Below are 23,870 nucleotides of genomic sequence, written 5' to 3'. Positions count from 1 at the left end.
ATTATTTAATATTTTTCTGATTTTTTTAGTTGGAAAAGTTCGACCATGTAAACCTTTATTTCTCATCTACTTCAATAAATTCTAGTCCCGTACAGGAAAAATTAATGCAAGACAAATTGCATTTGATACTTCCCAACTGATGGGCTCTAATTGGATATTTGGGCCTTTTGGCCTACTCTCCACGTATGGATGCACATGCATTGTGCTGGCTGATGCCTCATGAATGCAGGACAGGCTGGCCACACTTTTTTTTTTTTTTTTTGGTAGACCGGACTATATTAGCCGTGAATACACTTAGAATAATCACAAAGCAAAATACGCTCTAGTGCCATCGATATTTACCCCAAACCTTTCTATAGGACGGCCCTAAAATAGTATGCTGCAAATGAGGCGATCCAGTCTGCCATACTATTCGACTTCTGAAAGACATGCGTGACTCGTAAGGAGTCCAGCTCCCCCACAAGATGGTAGATATCATAGATAAGAGGGTGCACACTTTTAGATGCCTATCTTCTGCTTTCAATTATTTTGACTTAATATTCTAGAATTATTTGATATTTATTTTGGTTTTTTACGCTACAAGATTCGTCACACTGGCCATTGGAGTGGACATTATGGCCAGGCTGGTTGTGATCGGCCGTATGTAAAGGCCATGGTCCAAGCACTTTATAGTACAAACACAAATCAGAATTCTCTCTTTTTCCTTGCAATAGCCATTCTACTAATTCTACTACATCTACTACCTTACTTTTTCTCATATTTTGTATACTTTCAAAGTATTGATTTTGGACAACTGAAGAAGTTAAATTAGAGCAAAGCCTTCCACATCCTTATGCTGCATATGGGAGGAGCTTGGTGCATGGAATCAGGACCAATTATAGCTCCGAAGCATTAGATTGTTACTCTTAGTCTTAGGGCAATGCTAGCACATCTCATATATTGGTTCTTCCAATTTTCAGTTTGTTACTCATAAATTACATTTCAGATTTTATTTATAATTAGTTTGTCATATAATTTTTATTATTTCATTAATGCTTAATTACCACTAACGAAGGGCCTATATGGCCTTATCAAAATCTACCGTATGCACCAATTTGTAGTGTTTTTGTATTTTCGAAAAGATATACGTACTGTAGCCGCTCTAGTTAAAGCGTTAACCGAGGATCTTATCCCCCCTTCAAAAGAAAAGAAAAGAAAAGAAAAGAAAAGAAGAAGGATGTTTTGCTGAGATCGGTCCAGTTGGCAAGGATATCTGCTGTAGCCTTAGCACAGCAGGATTCCTGGTCCTGGCGTTCCTATTTTCATAAAAATGCGAAATTCCGAATCAAAACAAAACCTCTACACCTTTCTAGAGCATGACATTCCATCAGCTACAGTGGCACAGAGACGAGTCCTTCTATCTCCAGGGCCCATCTTCACTGTTTTTTGGCTCACCTCCAAGCTTGCGCCGACCCAAGGGCAAAAGATTCCACGTACGTCACCTTAAGTCCAACTTGCCACCTTGTACTGACCCTACCAGCAGTCAAACCATTTCGTCGCCACCTCCCTTTGCCAAATCTACCATCGAATACCCGGTACTCAACCAGTCAAACCTCACGCTGGAAGCATGGCCTACAATCGCGGTCGCTAATTGACGCCATGCAGCAACGTCGCCGAGCTCCGTCTTATTTTAATATCCCTTTATCGACCCATCCCCATGGTAACAGCCTCTATATACATGCATGGTGGCATCCACCTACGTCGACGTTGCCGTTTTTATATATATATTGACCACCTCCTCTCCTTCCTTCCACTCCACTCCACTAAGTGCATGCAATTGTGTTCAATGTTTATTAACATTATGGACCCATCTCACAATACGCCGAGCGTCGTCTTGTGCCCGCATGGAAGGCCTTTTCCAAGCCCACCCGTCAACTGAGCTGCGATTCCCAGCGTGTTTCCCACATGCCACCCTTCCCCGAATGATGCCCGGCGCCTAATGAATCCAGTGTCTTTGAGCTATAAATAGGCATATGGTGAAGCTTCGTTAGTGGCAAAGTAATTAAGAACTTGAGTTGGAATAGAGAGAGAGAGAGGGAGAGATGGGGTTTGGGGGAGAGATAGTGTTAGGAGTTTTGGTGGTTTTGTGCTTGAGTTCTCAGCTGGAGGCTCAGCTTAAAGTGGGGTTTTATGGCACCACATGTCCTCAGGCTGAGCCTATTGTGAAGCTTCAGGTTACGAAGGCACTTGCTAGTAATATCGGTCTGGCTGCTGGGCTTGTGAGAATGCACTTCCACGACTGCTTCGTTAGAGTAAGCTAACTTGTGCTCTTTGTTCATGCCTACCTCCTTTCTCGGTCCTTGATCTTTATAATAATATTACAATAGTATGCAATTTGGAAGTTGATAAAAAGTACGTCATTATTTTCTTGTTTCATTATGCAGGGCTGCGATGGGTCCGTTCTCATTGACTCAACTTCAACCAACACTGCAGAGAAGGATTCTTCGATCAACACCAGCCTCCGAGGGTTTGAAGTCATAGACAGTGCTAAGGCCCAGTTGGAAGCTACATGCAATGGAGTGGTTTCATGTGCCGATATACTTGCTTTTGCTGCGAGGGATAGCATAGCAATGGTAATCCTATATATCATAGCTTGTGTCGTCAATATACTAGAGCAATCTCTTTGGTGTGTATGAATATATATATTAGAGACAAATACAATTTTATAACGGAGGGTTGCCGACATAGCAGGAATTAAACCTAGTTATATGGGTTTCGGAACTTTGTACATCAACTTGGTAGAAGGCAAATATCGGTTGAAATTGGTAAAGGAAGGCCACTTGGGTTTTGGACAATACTGAATGCTATTGGTTGACCATGAACTGAAAACTCAATGACTATGTGCTTAATGGGCGCCCTAGCATGATTGGGCCCATGCCTTCCTTGTGAACAGCCCATGGGGGTCCTGCACATCATGGGCGGATTTTTTAAATGAAAACTTGTCCAAATTAGACTTTATCTCTTTGCTTTCTTGTGCAGACTGGAGGGATCTCGTATCAGGTCCCGGCTGGAAGAAGAGATGGAAGAGTCTCATTGGCGTCAGACACATTCGCTAATTTGCCAGCTCCAAGCTCTAACGTTGATCAGCTCACCCAGAGCTTTCAAGTTAAAGGGCTCACCCAGGATCAAATGGTCACCCTCTCCGGTAAGGCCCGGTCACTGACTCATGGGTTGGATTTGAATCTCCCTAGGTAGCTGTACACCACCTTATAATGCCCCAATCTAGTTACCAAGCCCAATAAAATTGGTTCGTATGAATGCACATGTGCATGAAAGCATGAATGATTCATAGGCGCACAATAATGTTCCAATTTCCAAAACATAATTTAGATTGTTGTTTAGGTTTTTCCTACTAGATCATGGCTAATTGGAATTTCGACTTAGGTCTCCCTCTCTATCTTTTACAAAGGGATATAGTTGATTCTTGCCGTTACTAACTTGTACATATAGGAACTATATATTTATAATGACTACTTTGTAAATTAAAAGGAATTAGGGAGACTCAAACTTAAATCAAAAATATATGATTGACTAGTGTGGGTAAACTATAAAATCACCGTGTAAGCTAAAGGCAAGATGGCCTAGATAATTCAGACCATTAATAACATAAACTTAGTTAGAGCATATTCCACAAATATTTGTCCAAACTTATGGTTAACTATATTGGTAAAGAGCCATATACAGATTACATAATTTCAGGGACTAATATATGCATTTACAGAATTAAGGAATTGACATGTAAATTGAAAAGACTGTAAGGGCTAATATCAAAAATTTCTTGTTACTTTGACTGGTGGAGTAAAACTTTAATCTCCAATTATTCAAGAATTAGTAAAAGGGATCTACTTTGATCATCGGTCTACATTCATAATAATCTTCAATCATCCTATGATAAAAGGATTTACCTAGTAAAAATTTAACATTGGCTTATGGTTGATCTGCATTTGTAGGGGCACATACTATTGGCCGATCTCACTGTAGCTCCTTCAGCAATAGACTCTATAACTTCAATACTACCGTGAAACAAGATCCAAGCTTGGATGCAACTTATGCTGCACAACTGAAGCAGCAATGCCCCCAGGGGAGCACCAACCCGAACCTGGTTGTCCCAATGGACCCTCCTAGCCCAAACATCGTGGACACCAGCTACTATAATGACATCCTTGTGAATCGAGGCTTGTTCACATCAGATCAAACCCTCCTATCGGAAGCTGCGACCGCGAGCCATGTGACGCAGAATGCTGCCAACTCCTTACTCTGGCAGAACAAGTTTGCTGCAGCCATGGTGGCAATGGGTCAGGTTGGTGTCCTCACCGGAAGCAATGGAGAGATACGTCTCAATTGCAGGGCCATCAACTAAGGAGTGCCAATTGCTTTTTTATCCCCCACAATAGGAAAAAAAGAGAGAGAGAATGACAGTTTAGTTCTCTGTTGGCTTGATAATAAGAGTCCATGTTCATGGATTAATCCTATGCAAAATATAAGATATGTATGGTCTTTTATATGTTGGCTTCAATGTAGGGGTGTTTTGCATGAAAAATAATGATGCAATGGAGGTGCTGTAAAATGATTAATAAAGAAATATGACCACCTTGCATAATGGCTAATGGCTCCGCATAATTGGGTTTTTGTCAAAGGGCTTTCCAGAGATGGATGCATTGAGAAATGTGTAAATTTTCACTAGGACAGACTGGCCCAAATAAATTTGGTTCATTTTGGTTGATTTATTTGTGTTTTGCCGAAAGGCTATTGAAAGGTTTTTTGGGGGTTTTGCATCTTAATCTGGAAGTCTTTTGGTTATAGCATGTAATCTGATGCCCGGTTGATAGGCATTAGGTAGTATGCTAGAAAGTTTCTTCTATAGTAATTTCAGGACTAAATTTGGCCGCTATTGATGATTAAGAGGAAAAGGCTCTATAAAAGCTTGTCATGTTGGGTTTTGTTGGGGAAGGTTGATGTGGGATCTTTACTTTTCCTTGTTCTCATCATTTCTCATCTTTTGCCCTTATCTTGCATGATGAAACACATGTGAAAGTGAATGAATGTTGCATCCATCAAAATGCGTACATTAGATTTCAATGCAATAGAGACCAAACAATGATATGGGAAAGGAAATTCAAATCAAAAAATGGCAATGATGCTGTATAATATCTTTTTATAGATAGTGAATCATCAAATAAATAAATTTAAATGGGCGCGAAGGTAGATAGAAGAAAACAAATAATTTGAATTTTTGAGGTTTAGAAGAATAAGATGAAGTCAATCAAATTATAGTTGCATCATCAATCCTTTCAATTAATCAGTCCTGCTGGAGTCACATTCCTATGCTTGAACTGACGCCAAATGTCTCTGTGTACGTCTCCTTGGTACTTTGCTAAGAAATTTCTAGCACCATATAGGCTGTAACTATATCACGCACTACAAAAGAAAAAAAATCTATTAGTAGGACTTGTGAGCCTCGCGGTAATTATACCTAGCCATGCAATATGTTGGTTAGGCTCAAAGTTAATTTCAAGTTGAAGCAAAAGTAGACTATTAAGCTAAGCTTGGTTAGGCTCATGCACACATGCATAGTCCATGTATATATATAAATATATGCATGCATGCATGCATGCATGTATGTATGTATGTATAGACACACACTTACATACATATATACATACATATAGGTGGATAAATAATAAAGGATCGAGCACTTTGAGTTGTGTGCAGACAGATGGATGACAAAGAATTGCATGCTTTGAGATCTACGCAAGCGGATAGATGATACAGAATGGGTGTGCTTTGAGATTTTTGTAGATGAATGGATTGCAGATGTTGAAACCCTTTGAAATCTATGTAGATGGTTGGATGATAGAAGAACCAAGTACTTTGAGATATCTACATGAGGATAGATATTATAAAAGATGGAGTGCTTGAAGATGTATGCAGATAGATGGATGAGAGAGGATGGAGCGGTTTGAGATTTGTGCAGGTAGATGGATAATAGAGATAAAGCCTTTTAAGATCTGTGCGGACGGATGGATGATAAAGGACAATGCTTTGTGATCGAGGATAGAGCGCTTTAAAATCTATGCTAGTGGATGAATCATAGACGATAGAATGCTTTGAGATTGCCTGAAAGCTACGGTCCATCTCCTCTAAATCCAGATTATTTTGGTCTTTTTTCTCGCTATGTTAACGATGTCTGGATTCAGATAGACTGCTGGGTCACATTGCAACGAAATGAAGTTTTGGTGGTTAATTAGAACTTTTTAAACTTTTGGGATCGAAGTGTGTCAATCAAACCCAGTCCCAGATTTGGTATGGGTTGACATTTTGAAGACTGCTTGGGTTTAGGTTGCTGAGTGAGGCTCGGAATCAGTTGATTTTACTGATTGGGTCGGGCCTTGGTGGGTATTTTCCCAGCCAAGTTGCTTAATCTGAGTCGTGCCTCTCTAGTTTAGGCATAATAAAGCTCCGTTGTCAAACCAACATGGTACATAGTACTGTCCTTTTATTTTTTTTGTCCCCTTTTTCTTTTTCTTGCTCAAAGTGTAGATTGCTGGCCATAAAATGCTATCCTGACGTACGTATAAAGTCAATGTCAACCTATTGAAGCTTTCAAAGCGATGGTGCAATGAACAACCTAGGGAGAGTCTGTCGAAGAATAAAAGAGCAGGATTCCTTCACCATTTGCTTACAAAATATTTAAGCGACCATGCTGAGCTGCTTTATTCCGATCTTGACTAACTCAAATAGTTATAGTGCTCGATTACGGATCATGCTTGGAAGATATGGTTGATGTCAAACATGACCACGTTCCTCGTAAAGTACTCTCAATTATTAATTAAATTAGGATTGTCTTGTAAAAACTATTGAATAAAGTATTGAAGTAAAAAGGTGACATGCTGCAAGACTACGGCCGGAACACCTTCAGTCGACACAAAATCCGGTTCCTTCACGTTTTTTTTTTCTTCAGAAAAAAATAGAATCTTATCATGATCTCTGTTTGGATTAGGGATGAAACGAAATACCTACTCAAGTGTGTGAGCCATGCAGTCATAGCCCGATCAGCACAATTGGTCGGAAACAGCTGGTACTGGTTGCTAGTTGTTTCGCCGGCAATATTATGCGCCGGAATCTATAAGAGAGATTTCCTCTCCTTTGTACTCTTTATTTTCCAGTGATTTGGTAGGATGTTCTCAAGCTAGAGCTATATAAATTGCTACATTTACCCCAAAAAAAAAAGAAAAAAAGAAGAAAAAAAGAGAGTAGTGATGGGCAATCTATCATGGATTATTTTAATGGAATAAAATTTGCCACAAATCAAGACCATCTCCTCTCTGCTGGCCTCTATGACTTTTGTGGTATTATTTTAACATATATGATTTAAGTTTGTTCTATGGTTTGCTGAACAGCCTGATATATCTCGAGTATCTTTTGCTACACGCTACCCGCGTCTAAGACTTAGAATGGAAGAGTAATAAAACCTAATAATATGATAAACCATTTTTTACTCGTGGACTGCACACTTAGTGCATTTTAGATATCATCAGCTGCACACTCTCCATGTTTGTTTAAGATGCCCACAGAATCATGATTGACCGATGGTTAACACCAAAGATGTTTGTATTATAATATCTCCTGGTCCATATGAGTTAGAGAGTTGGCTCTATTATCATCTGTATCCATTGTGGATCTTACCAAAAAAAGCTAAAAAATTATTAATTAAAAAACCTTGACCTTGTTTAAATATCTAAGGCTTTTTAGGTGCGCACAGGATGCGAAACAAATACACATTTAAGCAGAACCTCATAGAAAGCACTTTATTTAGCCGTGCACCTTCAAAGGTGATGATCCTATATCATTTCAATCTTTTGAACAACACTTTGAATCGGATCTAGTTTGATTTGGTAGAAAATTGGATTCTTCCTTGTTTTCAATCGAAATAGAGAGATCTAATTATCAATTATAGAGCAGTATGTGATATACAAACGGTGGGTGATTGAGAATTGCAACTCCATTGTTGAACTGAACTAAGGAGGTCCTAAACTCGATCCTTAATTATTTCTAGCTTATCACTTATAATGAGACAGGTAATTGATTCGATAGCTTGAAGCTTCTCGGTGGAGCAAAGTAGTTTGCTGGGTTAGGAAAGATCTCCCAACAAAAGTAGTAGCAACCCATGTGGTGTTCAAGTATTAATCATGGACCGGTTAGCTACCTATCCGAGTTTTTCAGTTGGACTCCATCATAACATCGGAACCTACAATCCTCTTACCTTTTCATACCTCCGTGCACTTACCGCCCATCGAATTCCAAGTGATCAGAGTGGATGTTGATGAATAGTCTTACATTGAAAGTGGTAGAAATCGTTGTGGTGTTTTGAATATTCATGGATCCGTCCACCATCCTTTGATCGAATGGTCAGGTTTGACAACTGGCTGCCTCTGGTTTTCCAACTTCAGCCTCTAGTTTCTCGTTTTCCCCTCCTTTTCTTTCTTCCTCTATTCATTGCATGCAAAAGCTCAGCCTAAGTCGGCGAGCAAGACCGAAATATATAATATTTGTTGTCCTCCCTACACCACCACACGCCTTGCCACTATTTTATACGTAGAGGTTCAGCTACTTAATTCATCATTTGGATGAGCCGATCCACTTGGCACCACCATTTGGCCCCAACCACCATCCGGCTCCAGCTCTCTTCACATGGCCTCGCTCGCTAAATAATCAGCTCAATGAGTAAAATAACGGAACTTAATTCTCTGGCGTTCTTTCCTTATAAATGGTCATTCAATGCAGGCCATGATCATACCAAGTTCGTAGTCGGAGTGAGATAGGTAGAGGAGATAGCCATGGCTTTTGGAAGGGGAGGAGAGGTGTTGGTAGCCTTTGTGGTGGCCTTGTGCATGAGTGCCACCAAATTAGAAGCTCAGCTCCATATGGGCTACTATGACAAGACTTGCCCTCAAGCTGAGTTCGTTGTTATGGACGAGGTTAAGAAGGCTGTGGCCGGCAACATTGGCTTCGCTGCCGCTCTTGTGAGGATGCACTTTCATGATTGCTTCGTTAGGGTTGGTTCCCTGAGCTTCTCTCTTTGCTACTTGGTTTCTCTCTCTTTCTTGCCTTATTATAAAATGACTTCTCTTGGTAATATGGTGGAATTCTCAGCTACAGTAGTTACGTTTAACAAAAAATGCTGCGCTAGCTTGCCTTGTAACGTCCTTAATCTGTGTTTTACGTGGAATTAATTAAAACTGGGTTCTAATGCCTCTTATATCTTCTTGCATTGTGGCTAGTTCTGTATTGGGGGAACAACTAATTACTGTCACCTATGTATTTAATAAATGACATTGGGATGCTATGATGTTAGGGTTGTGATGGGTCAATTCTCATTGATTCAACGCCAAATAACATGGCGGAGAAGGATGCACCACCAAACAATCCGAGCATGGTAGGGTTTGAAATCATCGACAATGCCAAGAAAAGATTGGAGGCAGAGTGCAAGAGAACGGTTTCATGCGCTGATATACTCGCGTTTGCAGCCAGAGATGCTGTCGTGCTGGTAGGTTCGCTTCACTTCCTCAGTTTGTCAATCCTATATATATACACCTATCAACACAAGCCTTGATTCTAGCAGGCATATTAACATTCCTAAAACTTCAGTAACGATAAAACGGAACGTAAAATTTCCGCAAGAGTATGATCGCAAACAATAAACGTTTAGCTGGCCAGCTAACTTAGGACACGGAGCCTACACATGTAAAAGCTTGTAACTTTGATTACTTCATATCTCATCTTGCACAGACTGGAGGATTTTTCTACAAAGTCCTTGCAGGCCGAAGAGATGGAAAGGTTTCGATAGCAAATGAGACGTTGACAAATCTCCCTCCTCCGTCATTTGACCTCAACCAACTCACTCAAAGCTTTGCTCAAAAAGGGTTGAGCCAGGATGAGATGATATTTCTCTCAGGTATCGTATTAGAAGCACACACTTTCCCAATACCGCGGTGACTGCTAAAGCTCGAAAGGAGAATAATTATCTAAATTCTTGTAAATGCTTTTTATAGGAGCACATACAATTGGCCGGTCTCACTGCAGCTCCTTCAGCAACAGACTCGACAATTTCAACTCAACCTTCAGCCAGGACCCGAGCTTGGACCCGGCGTATGCAGGCCAACTAAAGCAAGAGTGCCCGAATACGAGCAGTGGTGCAAACCAGGTGGTGCCAATGGATCCAAACAGCCCAAACACGTTTGACACCAGCTATTATAGCAATATCTTAGCGAACCGTGGTCTGTTCACTTCCGACCAGACCTTGATGTCAACCCCGGCGACGGCAGCTAAGGTGAGGCAGAATGCAGCCGACTGGTTGGGCTTCCAGAAGAAGTTCGGAAAAGCGATGAGAAAGATGGGCAAGATTGGAGTCCTCACTGGAAGCGAGGGAGAGATAAGGTGCAACTGTAGGGTCGTGAACGGATTCTATTGACCGCATGCATGCACTACTCCACGGTGCCTGACGTTCTTTAGTATCTTGGCTATTTAGTAACAGTTGCGAGTGTTTTGAAGTTATATGTGTTTTAGTTAATTTTTCAGCATTTACTTTGAATCTTTAATTGAGCGATGTGAGGACTAATAATGATGGGTAATAATGATGTCGGAAGACATGTTTTTCTATGTAGTACAAAGCCATCGACGTTGTTGTTTTTATGTTGCAATAAGAGGCCTGAATCCTTCTCATTCGTATTATTATAGTGATTACATAATTGTTATTTTTAAAATATTAAAGAAAAAATAAAATGAGGGGCAATTTGAGTAAAACACCGAACTTCACTCATACCATTGATTGTAAGTTTCACGCTCTTCGTGGATCTAGCTTTAGTTAAGTGTGAAATTTAGGCATGAATGAGGGGCATGCACTATTAATGGTTTCAAATTAAACTTTCCTGCCTACGAGAAACTAGGCCATAAGAATCCTAGAAGCACTTGGGAGAAGTCGTGAGGACGAGACTATGAGTTTAGGCTAACCTTTCAACTGTCATGAAATTAAGCTACTGCTGCGAGGACATAATAGTGTTAATCTGCTTAAGTCCTAATTGATTCGTATTGTATTCATGAGTTATTAAAATCTAAACACAAAAAACTTGATTGAAGACCAAGCTTATTATTGCTCCTTCGCTGGTTATATTTATTATTGTTTGGGCATCTGCAGCTGAATTTTTATAGGAGAATGCTGGGCAATTTTTAATTATTTATGATTTTTTTTTGAATTTTTTGGTTGGAAAAGTTGAAGCATTTAAACCTTTATTTCACTTCCAGTTCAATATTAAATTTTAGTTCCATATTGGAAAAATTAATGGAAGACAGGTTGCATTTGAGATATTTCTTACCAATGGAACATAATCGGATATGTGAGCCTTTTGGGCTGCTACGTACCCTCCTATGCATGCACAAGCATTCAGCTGGTGTCCGCCAGCCATGCTAGGCTTCACGATGCCTCGTGAGTGCAGGTGGGCTGGCTACCCTTGTAGAAGCCAATCTTATGGTTTTGATTATTTTGACTCATATATTCTAGCATTATTTGATGTTTATTTTGGTTTTTAATTATGCTTAATTACAAGATTTTATCAAGCCAACCGTTGGAAAGGCCTGCCTTTGTGGCTAGGCTAGTCGTGAGATCTTCTCTATATATAAAGGGAATGGTCCAGGATCTTTGCACAACACAAGTTAGAATCCATACAAATTATGTATGATACTTCCATTCTAGCACAAAAAAAAAATGAAAAAAGAAAAAAAAAAGAAAAAAAAAGAGAAGACTAGGATGTTTTGCTGAGATCGGTCCAGTTGGCAATCGTGGACATCTGCTGTAGCTTCAGCACCGCTGGATTCCTTGTTGTGGCAATCCTATTCTCATAAAAATGCGAAATTCCGAATCAAAACAAAACCTCCACGCCTCTCTAGAGCATGATATTCCATCAGCTACGGTGGCACGCAGAAGTCCGTCCATCTCCAGGGCCCATCTTCACAGTTTGCATGCTCACCTCCGAGCATGCGCCAACCCAAGTGCAAAAGATTCCACGAACGTCACCTTAAGTCCAACTTGCCACCTTGTACTGAACCTACCAGCAGTCAAACTATTTCACCACCTCTCTCCGCCAAATCCACCATCGAATACCCGGTACTCAACCAGTCAAACCTCACGCTGGAAGCATGGCCTACAATCGCGGTCGCTAATTGACGCGCCTTGCAGCAACGTCGCCGAGCTGTCTTATTTTAGTATCCCTTTATCGATCCATCCCTATGATAACAGCCTCTATATACATGGTGGCTTCCACCAACGTCGACGTTGCCGCTTATATACATATATATATATATATATATTGACCACCTCCTCCTCTCCTTTGTTCCACTCCACTAAGTGCATGCAATTGTGTTCAATGTTTATTAACATTATGGACCCATCTCACAATACGCCGAGCGTCGTCTTGTGCCCGCATGGAAGGCCTTTTCCACACCCACCCGTCAAGTGAGCCGCGATCCCAGCGTGTTTCCCACATGCCACCATTCCCCTTATGATGCCCAGCGCCAAATGAATCCAGTATCTTTGAGCTATAAATAGGCATATGGTGAAGCTTCGTTAGTGGCAAAGTAAGACTTGAGTTCGAACAGAGAGAGAGAGAGAGAGAGAGATGGGGTCTGGGGGAGAGATAGTGTTAGCAGTTATGGTGGTTTTGTGCTTGAGTTCTCAGCTGGAGGCTCAGCTTGAAGTGGGGTTTTATGACGCCACATGTCCTCAGGCTGAGCTTATTGTGAAGCTGCTGGTTACGAAGGCAGTCGCTAGTAATATCGGTCTGGCTGCTGGACTTGTGAGACTGCACTTCCACGACTGCTTCGTTAGAGTAAGCTAACTTGAGCTCTTTGTTCATGCCTACCACCTTCCTCGGTCCTTGATCATTATAATAATATTACAATAGTATGCAATTTGGAAGTTGATAAGAAGTACGCCATTATTCTCTTGTTTCATTATGCAGGGCTGCGATGGGTCCGTTCTCATAGACTCAACTTCAACCAACACTGCAGAGAAGGATTCTTCGATCAACACCAGCCTCCGAGGGTTTGAAGTCATTGACAGTGCTAAGGCCCTGTTGGAAGCTACATGCAATGGAGTGGTTTCATGTGCCGATATACTTGCTTTTGCAGCGAGGGATAGCATAGCACTGGTAATCCTATATACCATAACTTGTGTCGTCAATAAACTAGAGCAAGCTCTTTGGTACTAAATGCGTTCGCTTTTTCAGTGAAGATGGATCGCTCACACCTTTGTTTAAACATCACAATGCAGAAAATAAAAAATTGAGGCCACGCATGCACCATCCCTGCTGAATGGCTTTCTAAAATGGAAATAGATGGGACGACCGAGTTATCCCTTGAGAGTTAATGACTATTCCTTGTCTTAGAAATATTTAACATGGAATTCGACCATGTAAATTAACTCATGCAAGCGACCAAAGAACAGTTGGTAAAGTCATTGTGTTGTGGTTAGGGCTGCAAGCGAGTTGGATTGGATCAAGGACAAATAGTTCGAAATCCAATCCATATTTTAATCAGGTCAAAAAATCGATCCAAGCCTAAATATTTAGTTCATTTTGGATTGGATCAGGTCAGATTTAGTAGTATTTTTATCAATCTAGCTACCAAATTTTTGGGATCAAAGTGGGTCAAAAATAATCACATATAATTATGTTATAAACGTATTAAACAATAAAATAATTGTAACCAATATGTAAACAATATCAAAAAATATATTTTGATAAAATTTGGTTGATGACCACATATAATTATAATCAACAATGTAAATTATTCACAAAATATTTGGCTAAATTTTTATATTCAAGGAGGATTTTGAAATATATTGTATGCTAGCTTCGCATCGGTTCAGGTCTATTTGGGTTTGAATTGGGAATTTAAGGTTCCAAATCCAAAAAGGCTCATGTTTTTTATCAGGTCTATTGGGTTTGAATTGGGTCTCTTTGCTTTCTTGTGCAGACTGGAGGGATCTCGTATCAGGTCCCGGCTGGAAGAAGAGATGGAAGAGTCTCATTGGCGTCAGACACATTCGCTAATTTGCCAGCTCCAAGCTTTAACGTTGATCAGCTCACCCAGAGCTTTCAAGCTAAAGGGCTCACCCAGGATCAAATGGTCACCCTCTCCGGTAAGGCCCGGTCACTGACTCATCATGGGTTGGATTTGAATCTCCCTAGGTAGCTGTACACTAACTTATAAACTAGACTTGCCCCAATCTCGTTACTGAATCCAATAAAAATTGGTTTGTATGAATGCACATGTGCATGAAAGCATGAATGATTCATAGGCGCACAATAATATTGTTCCAATTTCCAAAACATAATTTAGATTGTTATTTAGGTTTTTCCTACTATATCATGGTTAATTGGAATGTCGGCTTAGGTCTCCCTCTCTATCTTTTACAGAGGGATATAGTTGATTCTTGCCGTTACTAACTTGTACATATAAGGAACCATGTATTTATAATGACTACTTTGTAAATCAAAAGGAATTATGGAGACTCAAACTTAAATCAAAAATATATGATTGATTAGTGTGGGTAAACTATAAAATCATCGTGTGAACTAAAGGTAAGATGGCCTAGAAAATTCAGACCATTAATAACATAAACTTAGTTAGGACATATTCCACAAATATTTATCCAAACTTACGGTTAACTATATTGTAAAGAGCCATATATATACAATGGATTACACAATTCAGGGACTAATATGTGCATTTAAAGAATTAAGGAATTGACATGTAAATTGAAAAGATTGTAAGGGCTAATATGCAAAAAAAATTTGTTATTTTGACTAGTGAAGTAAAACTTTAATCTCCAATTATTCAAGAATTAGTAAAAGGGATCTACTTTGATCATCGGTCTACATTCATAATAATCTTCAATCATCCCAAGATAAAAGGATTTACCTAGTAAAATTTTAACATTAGCTTATGGTTGATCTGCCTTTGTAGGGGCACATACTATTGGCCGATCTCACTGTAGCTCCTTCAGCAATAGACTCTATAACTTCAACACTACCGTGAAACAAGATCCAAGCTTGGATGCAACTTACGCTGCACAACTAAAGAAGCAATGCCCCCAGGGGAGCACCAACTCGAACCTGGTCGTCCCAATGGACCCTCCTAGCCCAAACATCGTGGACACCAACTACTATAATGACATTCTTGTGAATCGAGGCTTGTTCACATCAGATCAAACCCTCCTATCGAAAGCTACGACCGCGAGTCACGTGAAGCAGAATGCTGCCAATTCCTTGCTCTGGCAAAACAAGTTTGCTACAGCCATGGTGGCAATGGGTCAGGTTGGTGTCCTCACCGGAAGCAATGGAGAGATACGTCTCAATTGCAGGGCTATCAACTAAGGAGTGCCAATTACTTTTTTATCCCCCACAATAGGAAAAAGAGAGAGAGAGAATGACGGTTTAGTTTTCTGTTGGCTTGATAATACAAGTCCATGTGGATGGATTAATCCTATGCAAAATATAAGATATGTATGGTCTTTTATATGTTGGTGTCGGTGTAGGGGTGTTTTGCATCAAAAATAATGATGCAATGGACGAGCTGTAAAATGATTGATAAAGAAATATGACCAACTTGCATAATAGCTAATGGCTCAGCATAGTTTGGTTTTTTTGTCAAGAGCTTTCGGGAATTGGACGCGTTGAGAAATGTCTAAATTTTCACTAGCTAGGACAGACTGGCCCAAATAAATTTGGTTCATTTTGGTTGATTTATTTGTGTTTTGTCGAAAGGCTATTGAAAGGTTTTTTGGGGGTTTTGCATCTTAATCTGGAAGTCTTTTGGTTATAGGATGTAATTAATTTGATGCCCGGTTGATAGGCATTAGGTAGTATGCTAGAAGGTTTCTTCTATTGTAACTTCAGGACTAGGGTTGGCCGCTATTGATGATTAAGAGGAAAAGGCTCTATAAAAGCTTGTCATGTTGGGTTTTGTTGGGGAAAGTTGATATGGAATGTTTACTTTTCCTTGTTCTTATCATTTCTCATCTTTTGCCCTTATCTTGCATGATGAAACATGCTTGTGAAAGTGAATGAATGTTGCATCCATCAAAATTCGTCCGTTAGATTTCAATGCAATGGAGACCACTAATGAATGAATGTTGCATCCATCAAAATTCGTCCGTTAGATTTCAATGCAATGGAGACCACTAAACAATGGCATGGGAAAGCAAATTCAAATCAAAAAATGGCAATGATTTAAAATGGTGCGAAGGTGGATGGAAGAAAACAAATAATTTAAATTTTAGAGGTTTACGGTAATAAGAACTACCTAAGATGAAGTCAATCAAATTACAGTTGCATCATCAATCCTTTCAATCAGTCCTGCTGGAGTCACGTTCATGTGGGCATCCTATGCTCGAACTGATGCCAAACATTTGTCTTTATGTACGTCTCCTTGGTACTTTAGTAAGAAATTTCTAGCACCATATAGCTAGGTTGTAACTATAGCACACTGCTGCAAAAGAAAAAATTCCGTAAGGAGGAATTATTAACCTGGCAGTAGCTATACTTAACCATGCAACATGTTGGTAGCTGTTTCGTATAGACACAAGGACTCCATACAAAGGTGACCTAAGCGGGTTTTTTTTTTTTTTTTTTTTTTTTTTTTTTTTTTTTTTTTTTTTGCTAATGCGGGTGAATCATACCTGACGGGATCGGATACACCCAATAAGGTCAAAAAATAGGATACCTCGGAGTGCCAAGGGCAACTCCCCATCACCAATCCACAAGGTGCCTCCAGAGTGTCGAGCTATGTACGCAGCTACCCAATCCGCGGCACCATTCCCTTCACGATAAATATGTTTGGCCTGAAAAGCCCATCCATCCCCCGCCGTAGCCCAAATGTCACGGAGCAAGGGATGATCACTACCGCCACCCCTTGGACCCCCCTGGATCCAACTGATGACGGTGGCCGAGTCACCCTCCAGGATGACGGACCTAGCCTGTAAGACATACCGTGTATGGCGAAGGCCCGCCCAAGCTGCACTCAGCTCCGCACTCGGAACCGAAGTGTCAAATAACTGACTGCCACCGGTAGCCACAACCCTGGCAGACGGGTCCCGAATAACAAAGCCCGCGCCTCCCCGCATGCCACCATCCAAAACAGACCCATCAACAACAACAACAACAACAGGTTTTGTAAAGCAGGTGGATCGACAACAACAACAACAAAAAAAGAGACCCAAAAATAACAGAAAAAGAATCCACCAAAGTCGTAGTTTCTAATGAAAAGAATAATACATAGTATATATACTTCATACTTTTGATAGCTCTTAAATAGAGAAGCCATCTATAGGGGTTTCAGGTAATTTGAATAACTCAAGCTCATGAAATCTAGCTAGGCCCAAAATTGATTTCCAGCCGAGCCTAATGTAGACTATAGTCGATTAAGCTTAGCTTGGTTAGGCTTATGCATACATGTATTGGTACACACACACACACACATACATACATACATACATACATACATACATACATATATATATATATATATATATATATATATAGAGAGAGAGAGAGAGAGAGAGAGAGAGACACACACACAAACGTACACATACACTCACATATATATATCTCCAGAGGTCAATGGTGTTAGGGCCATTTCATGAACCTTAATTGGATGTTTATTTAATTTAGGACCTATTAAATATTAATTCAAATTTGAACAAAACTTAAATCAAACTTGAATTTGAGTTCGCACTCAGCTCGGTTCAAGTTTAAATTGGTTGTATCATGATATGGAGCCTATCTAATGGATGAACGTATATGATTTCTGTCGCCGTCATGCAAACTCAGTTTTCAAACTAGCACATGAGCTGGGACTTCATTAATTTGGCGTGTGTGATAGAAAAAACTAATCCGTGCCCTTCTCCTCTTACTCCCATCTCATCCTTGAGGACGGTTTTGGAGTCAAACCCTCGACCTGTTGCTCAAATGGCAAGTGGTGGTACCACCGAAACCAAGGTTTGGTGGTGGTGGGACCATGATGTTGTTCATCCATGTGATGTTTAGGCTTAGGCTTGTGTAGAAAATTGTCGACTTGGTTCGAAGTCAAATCGGGCATAGGCTACTTAGCCCAATCCAAAACTATCAACTAAAAGTAGTGACCTAGACCTTGGATTCTAAAATAAACTTCCATCCAAATTTTACTTGCAGCATGACCAAGTCCATCCAACTCAATCAAACCCAGCCCCACACTCTGCATGGGTTGACATAAGTGGGGCCCTGGTGGGTACGTACCGAGCCAAGTTGCTTAATTTTGAATCGTGCCTGTCAATTTCAAACCAACGTGGTGGTACTATCCTTTTGTTTTTTTTCCCCCTCTTTTTCCTTTTTCCTGCTCAAAGCAAGATGCAGAAAGTTCAAGGAAAAGCTGTAGATTTATGGCCATAAAATGCAATCATGTCATAAAGTCAATGTCAACCAATTAAGGCTTTAAATGTGATGGTGTAAGGAACAAGCTAGTGGGAGTTTATCGAAGGATTCCCTTCACCATTGGATTACAAAATATTTAACAACCGGCCTTAGCTGTATTATTCATAATTCATCATGAGCACGTTCCTTGTAAAGTACTAAAGTACTCTCGAGACTTGGATTTTCGTGTAAAAAATAATCGAATAAACTATTGAAGGAAGAACGTGACACGTTGCAAGACTAGGGGCCGGGATATCTTCAGTTGACACAAAATCTGATGGACGTTATTCCACGTTTTTTTTTAAGAAAAAAAAAACACTTATCACCATCTTTGCATGGATTGGGGATGAAACGAAATACCCATTCAAGTATGTGAACCCTAACCATTGATCCAATTTGTGGAAATACCCATTCAATATGAACGACAACGAGAGCATAATGCCAACGAAATTTGAGGTGGTGGTGGGCAGTCTATTATGAATTGTGAAGAAATTTTGATGGAATAAAATTGGCCACAATTTAACACCCATCTCCTCTCTGCTAGCTTCCATGACTTTTATGGTACTATATATATATATATATATATATTATATAAGTTTGTTACATGATTTGGTCAACAGCAGAATGCATCGCAAGTATTTTTTCCTACACGCCACCTATATCTAAGGCTTAGAATGGAAGAATAATAAAGCTAATAATATGATAAACCATTTTTGCTTGTGGACTAAATATCGAGTGCATTTTAGAATCATCAGCCACACACTCCATGTTTAAGGTGCCCTAAGAAGTGTCCGATCACAAATATTATGACCGATCCATGGTAACACCAAAAATGCTCATACTATAATATCTCCTAGCCCGCATTATAATAAGTCATGGAGTTGGTATGATATCATGCATTTATATCGATCTCGGGTCTTACCAAGAAAGCTAAATATTAATTAATTAAGAACATTGGCCCTGTTTAATTAAAGATCTCTGCCTTTTCGGATGCACACGTGATGTGGAACAAAATACACATTTAAAACAGATCCCGATAGAAACTACTCTGTTCACCCATGCGCCTTCAAAGGTGACGTCGACCCTATATCATTTGAATCTTCTGACCAATACTTTGAATTAGATCTAGTTTGATTTGGCAACAAATTGGATCCTCTCTAGTTCATAATTGAATTGGAGAGATCTGTTTATCAAACATACACCATTATGTGATATGGAAATGGAGGGTGACTGAGAATTGCGACTCCATGGATGAACTGAACTAAGAAGGTCCTAAACTCGATCTTTAATTTCAACGTTATCACTAGCTAATTAGATAGGTAATTGATTCGATAGTTTGAAGCTTCTCGGCGAGCAAGTTGGAAATATATTACAAGAGTTGTTTGCGTAAAAGTCATTCGATCCACCATCCGGCTTCAGCTTTGTCCGCACATGGCCACGCTCGCTAAATAATCAGCTCAATGAGTAAAACAAAGGAACTTCTTTCACGTTCTTTCGTTATAAATAAGTCATTCGACGCAAGCCATGATCGTGCCAAGTTCATAGGCGGAGTGAGAGAGGTAGAGGAGATAGCGATGGCTTTTGGAAGGCGAGGAGAGGTTTTGCTAGCCTTTGCGGTGGCCTTGTGCCTGAGTGCTACAAAGTTAGAAGCTTATGAGCTCCATATGGGCTACTATGGCAAGACTTGCCCTCAAGCTGAGTTCATTGTCCTGGATGAGGTTAAGAAGGCCGTGGCGGGCGACGCTGGCTTGGCTGCCGATCTTGTGAGGATGCACTTTCATGATTGCTTCGTGAGGGTTGGTTCCCTAAAGCTTCTTCCTTTGTTAATTACGTGGTTTCTTTTCTCTTGCTTGCCTTATAAAATGACATGTCTTGGTTGTATGGTGCAATTCTGAGGTACAAAAGTTCGACAGAAGAATGATGTGCTGCTGCTTTGCCGCCTTCTAACATCCTTAGTTGGTGTTTTACATTGAAAACTGTGTTCCTAATGCCTCCTATATTTTCTTGCATCGTAGTTACTTTTCTTGCATTGAAAAATGATATCGGGATGCTGTGATCTTAGGGTTGTGATGGTTCAATTCTCATTGATTCAACGCCAAATAATATGGCGGAGAAGGACGCTCCGCCAAACAATCCGAGCCTGGAAGGGTTTGAGATCATCGACAATGCCAAGAAACGATTGGAGGCAGAGTGCAAGGGAATGGTTTCATGTGCTGATATCGTCGCATTTGCCGCCAGAGATGCTGTCGTGCTGGTAGGTTCGCTTCACTTCTCAGATTGTCCATCGTGCATGCTCCAACCAACGCAAGCCGTGATTCTAGCAGACATCTTAACAGTCCACAAGAATTCAGTAATGCTTGTAACTTAGATCGATTCATATCTCATGTTGCACAGACTGGAGGACTATTCTACGAAGTCCCTGCAGGCCGAAGAGATGGAAGGGTTTCGATAGCAAATGAGGCGTTGACAAATCTCCCTCCTCCGTCATTTGACCTCAATCAACTCACTCAAAGCTTTGCTCAAAAAGGGTTGAGCCAGGATGAGATGATAATCCTCTCAGGTATCGTATTAGAAGCATACAGTACTCTCCCAGTACCGTGGTGACGGCAAAAGCTTGAAAGGAAACGTCTAGTTATCTAAATTCTTGTAAATGCTTTTTATAGGCGCACATACGATTGGCCAGTCCCACTGCAGCTCCTTCAGCAGCAGACTCTACAATTTCAACTCAGCCTTCAGCCAGGACCCGAGCTTGGACCCAGCGTATGCAGCCCAACTGAAGCAAGAGTGCCCGAATACGAGCAGTGGTGCAAACCAGGAGGTGCCAATGGATCCAAAGAGCCCAAGCACGTTTGACACCAGCTATTATAGCAATCTCTTAGTGAACCGTGGCCTGTTCACTTCCGACCAGACCTTGATGTCAACCCCGGCGACGGCAGCTAAGGTGTGGCAGAATGCAGCCGACTGGTTGGGCTTCCAGAAGAAGTTCGGACAAGCAATGAGGAAGATGGGCAAGATTGGAGTCCTCACTGGAAGCGAGGGAGAGATAAGATGCAACTGTAGGGTGGTGAACGGATTCAATTGACCGAATATATCCACTAATCCACGGTGCCTGATGTTCTTCAGTATCTTGGCTATTTAATAGTAGCTGCTAGTGTTTTGAAGTTAAGTGTGTTTTGGGCTGGCTTTCAGCATTTATTTTAAGTCTTTTGAGTGTCGCTAGAACTACTAATGATGATGCGATAATAATGTTGGAAGACATGTTTTCTTTTTAATCCAAAGTCTGTGACATTGTTGTTTTTATATTGCAGTAAGAGGTCTGAGTCCTCCTCGCACATATCCTTCTGGTGATTGCAGAATTATTATTTTAAAAAAAATTAAAAGAAGAAAAATAAAATGTGGGGCAATTTGGGCAAAGCACTGAACTTGATTCAGATCAAGGGTCATTGGTTTCATGTTCTTCGTAGATCTAGCTTTAATTAAGTGTGAAATTTAGGTATGAAGTGTTCTCTCCCCTAATAAAGAGAAGCTTTGCCATATACTTCTTCTCGTAATCTCATGTTTTGGAGGTATACTCGATCTATTACATGCTAGCTAAAGGTCTGTTTGGGAACGATCCATCGGATCTGGCTGGCTCGGGAGGGGAAGAGAGTGCCAGATGGGGAGAGGAGGTGGTGGGAGCATGCAGGGAGTGCAAAAGAGCAAGAGCCCCAAGAACCCATGGATTGGAAATAAGAGGACTTGGGATTTTTTTATAAAAAAATATTTTTGCCAAGTTGGGACCCGCTTAGACTCGATCCAACTCTATTTAAAGGACCCATGGGGCCAGATTGGGTTCTTAATTGGGCCAATTTTATTTTTCAAGTTGGGTCTAGGTTTAATAAATTCTAACCCGACCTATTCCATTTAATTTTGGGGGCAATTTTGGATTTCCAATCTTATGACTCGACCCGACCCAACCTGAACCAATACACCATTGGTCTTGGTTTCGGAAGATTCGGAACTTACTAGGCCTAATTTTGATATTATAGCCTTCTCGGGTTATGGTGTTTGTGTATCATGGGCCTATTTAGCTATAACCATGTAGGCCCACGAGTTACTATACTAATTGTTGTTGGGGAGATTGTGGCCTAATAGAGAGGTTACATCTATGCAGTGATCAAATGTCACTGCGAAGCTAAAGGATACATCTCCACCCAGCCCTCTCAAATGCAACCCCCTACCACTTTTCTTCACCTCATAGCCCTTTCGTCTATGTTTCTTTCTCACACCACAATCCGCCATCACCCAAAACCAAGCCCAGTTAACCTTGGAACAGGATGAAAAAAAAGTTATAAGTATAAAGAATGACAAGTACATGGATCCGATCAAGATCCAAATTTTTTGGTTGGGACCAAATTTTATATGGATCCGATCCGACCGGAATGACCCATTAGGTCAGAAATTTTAGCCGTGGACCCGATCCATCTCAACTCGATGTTCTATTGGGTTGGGTCTGGGTCTGGGTCTAACATTCGGACCCAACAAGAAACCGGGTTGGGTCGGGCACTTATGACCCGGTCTAACTTGACCCATTTGCACCCCATGACGATCTCCTTTCTCTTTTCTCTTGCTACCACCCTCACTTGCTCCTCCCCTCTTTTCCCATTTTGATCTTGCTGGATCTAGCGGATTATTCCCATAGACCCTAAATCATAATAAAAACAGGTTTCCTCTCTTTCTAACTATTTATTTCTAGGGTCAAGATTGAGAGAATTGAGGCCAATTTGACTTAGGTTTGCTGGTTGTCATTACTCCATGCATTTGCAAGGAAGAGGGTCATGATGTAGACCTATAGGATAAGGTGGTATTTCCATTCTCTTAAGGGTTTGTATGAATATTTTTTCAGAATTGAGCAAAAAATCTACAGAAATTGGATTTGTTGGTATAGCTAGCTTGCATTTTCTAACAGTCTATCCGAATCTAGCCTAGATCCTGGTTTTTGGGCTACAGGAAGGAAAAAAAAGATTTTTGGAGATCATTTTTTACTTCTTATGAGATTTGAGTTGGGTGGAGTTTGATTAACATATAGCTATGTTTAAATGGATAACCTAATATATAAATCCTACAGCATTTTCAGCCCTAAAAGATCCTAAAAGGTGCGGCCATCAATGGCCTTCGGCTTGGCCAGTGATCCACCCTATCTCGGCCCAAAATTAGAGGGGACTGAAATATTGTGAGATGGGCCTGGGCTGAGCTCTCAGTTACAAATATACAAACGCTCTAATTTGGGCGTGTACTGGCCCAAAGAGTCAGCCATAGTTTGGAAAGGCTCAGGCCAAGGACCCTTGC

At 40.6% G+C, this 23,870-nt stretch overlaps 4 protein-coding genes across 4 annotated transcripts; all 4 read left to right on the top strand.

The window, feature by feature from the left end:
- Nucleotides 1-2,072: 2,072 nt before the first annotated feature.
- On the top strand, nt 2,073-4,615 carry LOC103720376 (peroxidase 5-like). The gene is made up of 4 exons (XM_008810046.4): nt 2,073-2,291; nt 2,424-2,612; nt 3,019-3,184; nt 3,990-4,615. Exons 1-4 carry the CDS (start codon nt 2,082-2,084, stop codon nt 4,397-4,399), a joined length of 975 nt encoding a protein of 324 aa, XP_008808268.1. The 5' UTR covers nt 2,073-2,081; the 3' UTR covers nt 4,400-4,615.
- A 4,235-nt stretch (nt 4,616-8,850) lies between these two features.
- Nucleotides 8,851-10,770, top strand: LOC103720374 (peroxidase 5-like). The gene is made up of 4 exons (XM_008810045.3): nt 8,851-9,095; nt 9,395-9,586; nt 9,829-9,994; nt 10,092-10,770. Exons 1-4 carry the CDS (start codon nt 8,877-8,879, stop codon nt 10,508-10,510), a joined length of 996 nt encoding a protein of 331 aa, XP_008808267.2. The 5' UTR covers nt 8,851-8,876; the 3' UTR covers nt 10,511-10,770.
- A 1,929-nt stretch (nt 10,771-12,699) lies between these two features.
- LOC103720392 (peroxidase 5-like) lies at nt 12,700-15,663 on the top strand. The gene is made up of 4 exons (XM_039115497.1): nt 12,700-12,920; nt 13,053-13,241; nt 14,068-14,233; nt 15,061-15,663. Exons 1-4 carry the CDS (start codon nt 12,711-12,713, stop codon nt 15,468-15,470), a joined length of 975 nt encoding a protein of 324 aa, XP_038971425.1. The 5' UTR covers nt 12,700-12,710; the 3' UTR covers nt 15,471-15,663.
- A 4,397-nt stretch (nt 15,664-20,060) lies between these two features.
- LOC103720378 (peroxidase 5-like) lies at nt 20,061-21,849 on the top strand. The gene is made up of 4 exons (XM_008810048.3): nt 20,061-20,338; nt 20,605-20,796; nt 20,937-21,102; nt 21,206-21,849. The coding sequence occupies exons 1-4, from the start codon at nt 20,117-20,119 to the stop codon at nt 21,622-21,624; spliced, it is 999 nt and encodes a 332-aa protein (XP_008808270.1). The 5' UTR covers nt 20,061-20,116; the 3' UTR covers nt 21,625-21,849.
- Nucleotides 21,850-23,870: the final 2,021 nt, after the last annotated feature.

Source organism: Phoenix dactylifera, chromosome 2, assembly GCF_009389715.1.
Source record: "Phoenix dactylifera cultivar Barhee BC4 chromosome 2, palm_55x_up_171113_PBpolish2nd_filt_p, whole genome shotgun sequence".
Classification (NCBI taxonomy): domain Eukaryota; kingdom Viridiplantae; phylum Streptophyta; class Magnoliopsida; order Arecales; family Arecaceae; genus Phoenix; species Phoenix dactylifera.
Note: the sequence above shows the minus strand (reverse complement) of the source record. Positions and strands in the feature narration are given on the sequence as shown.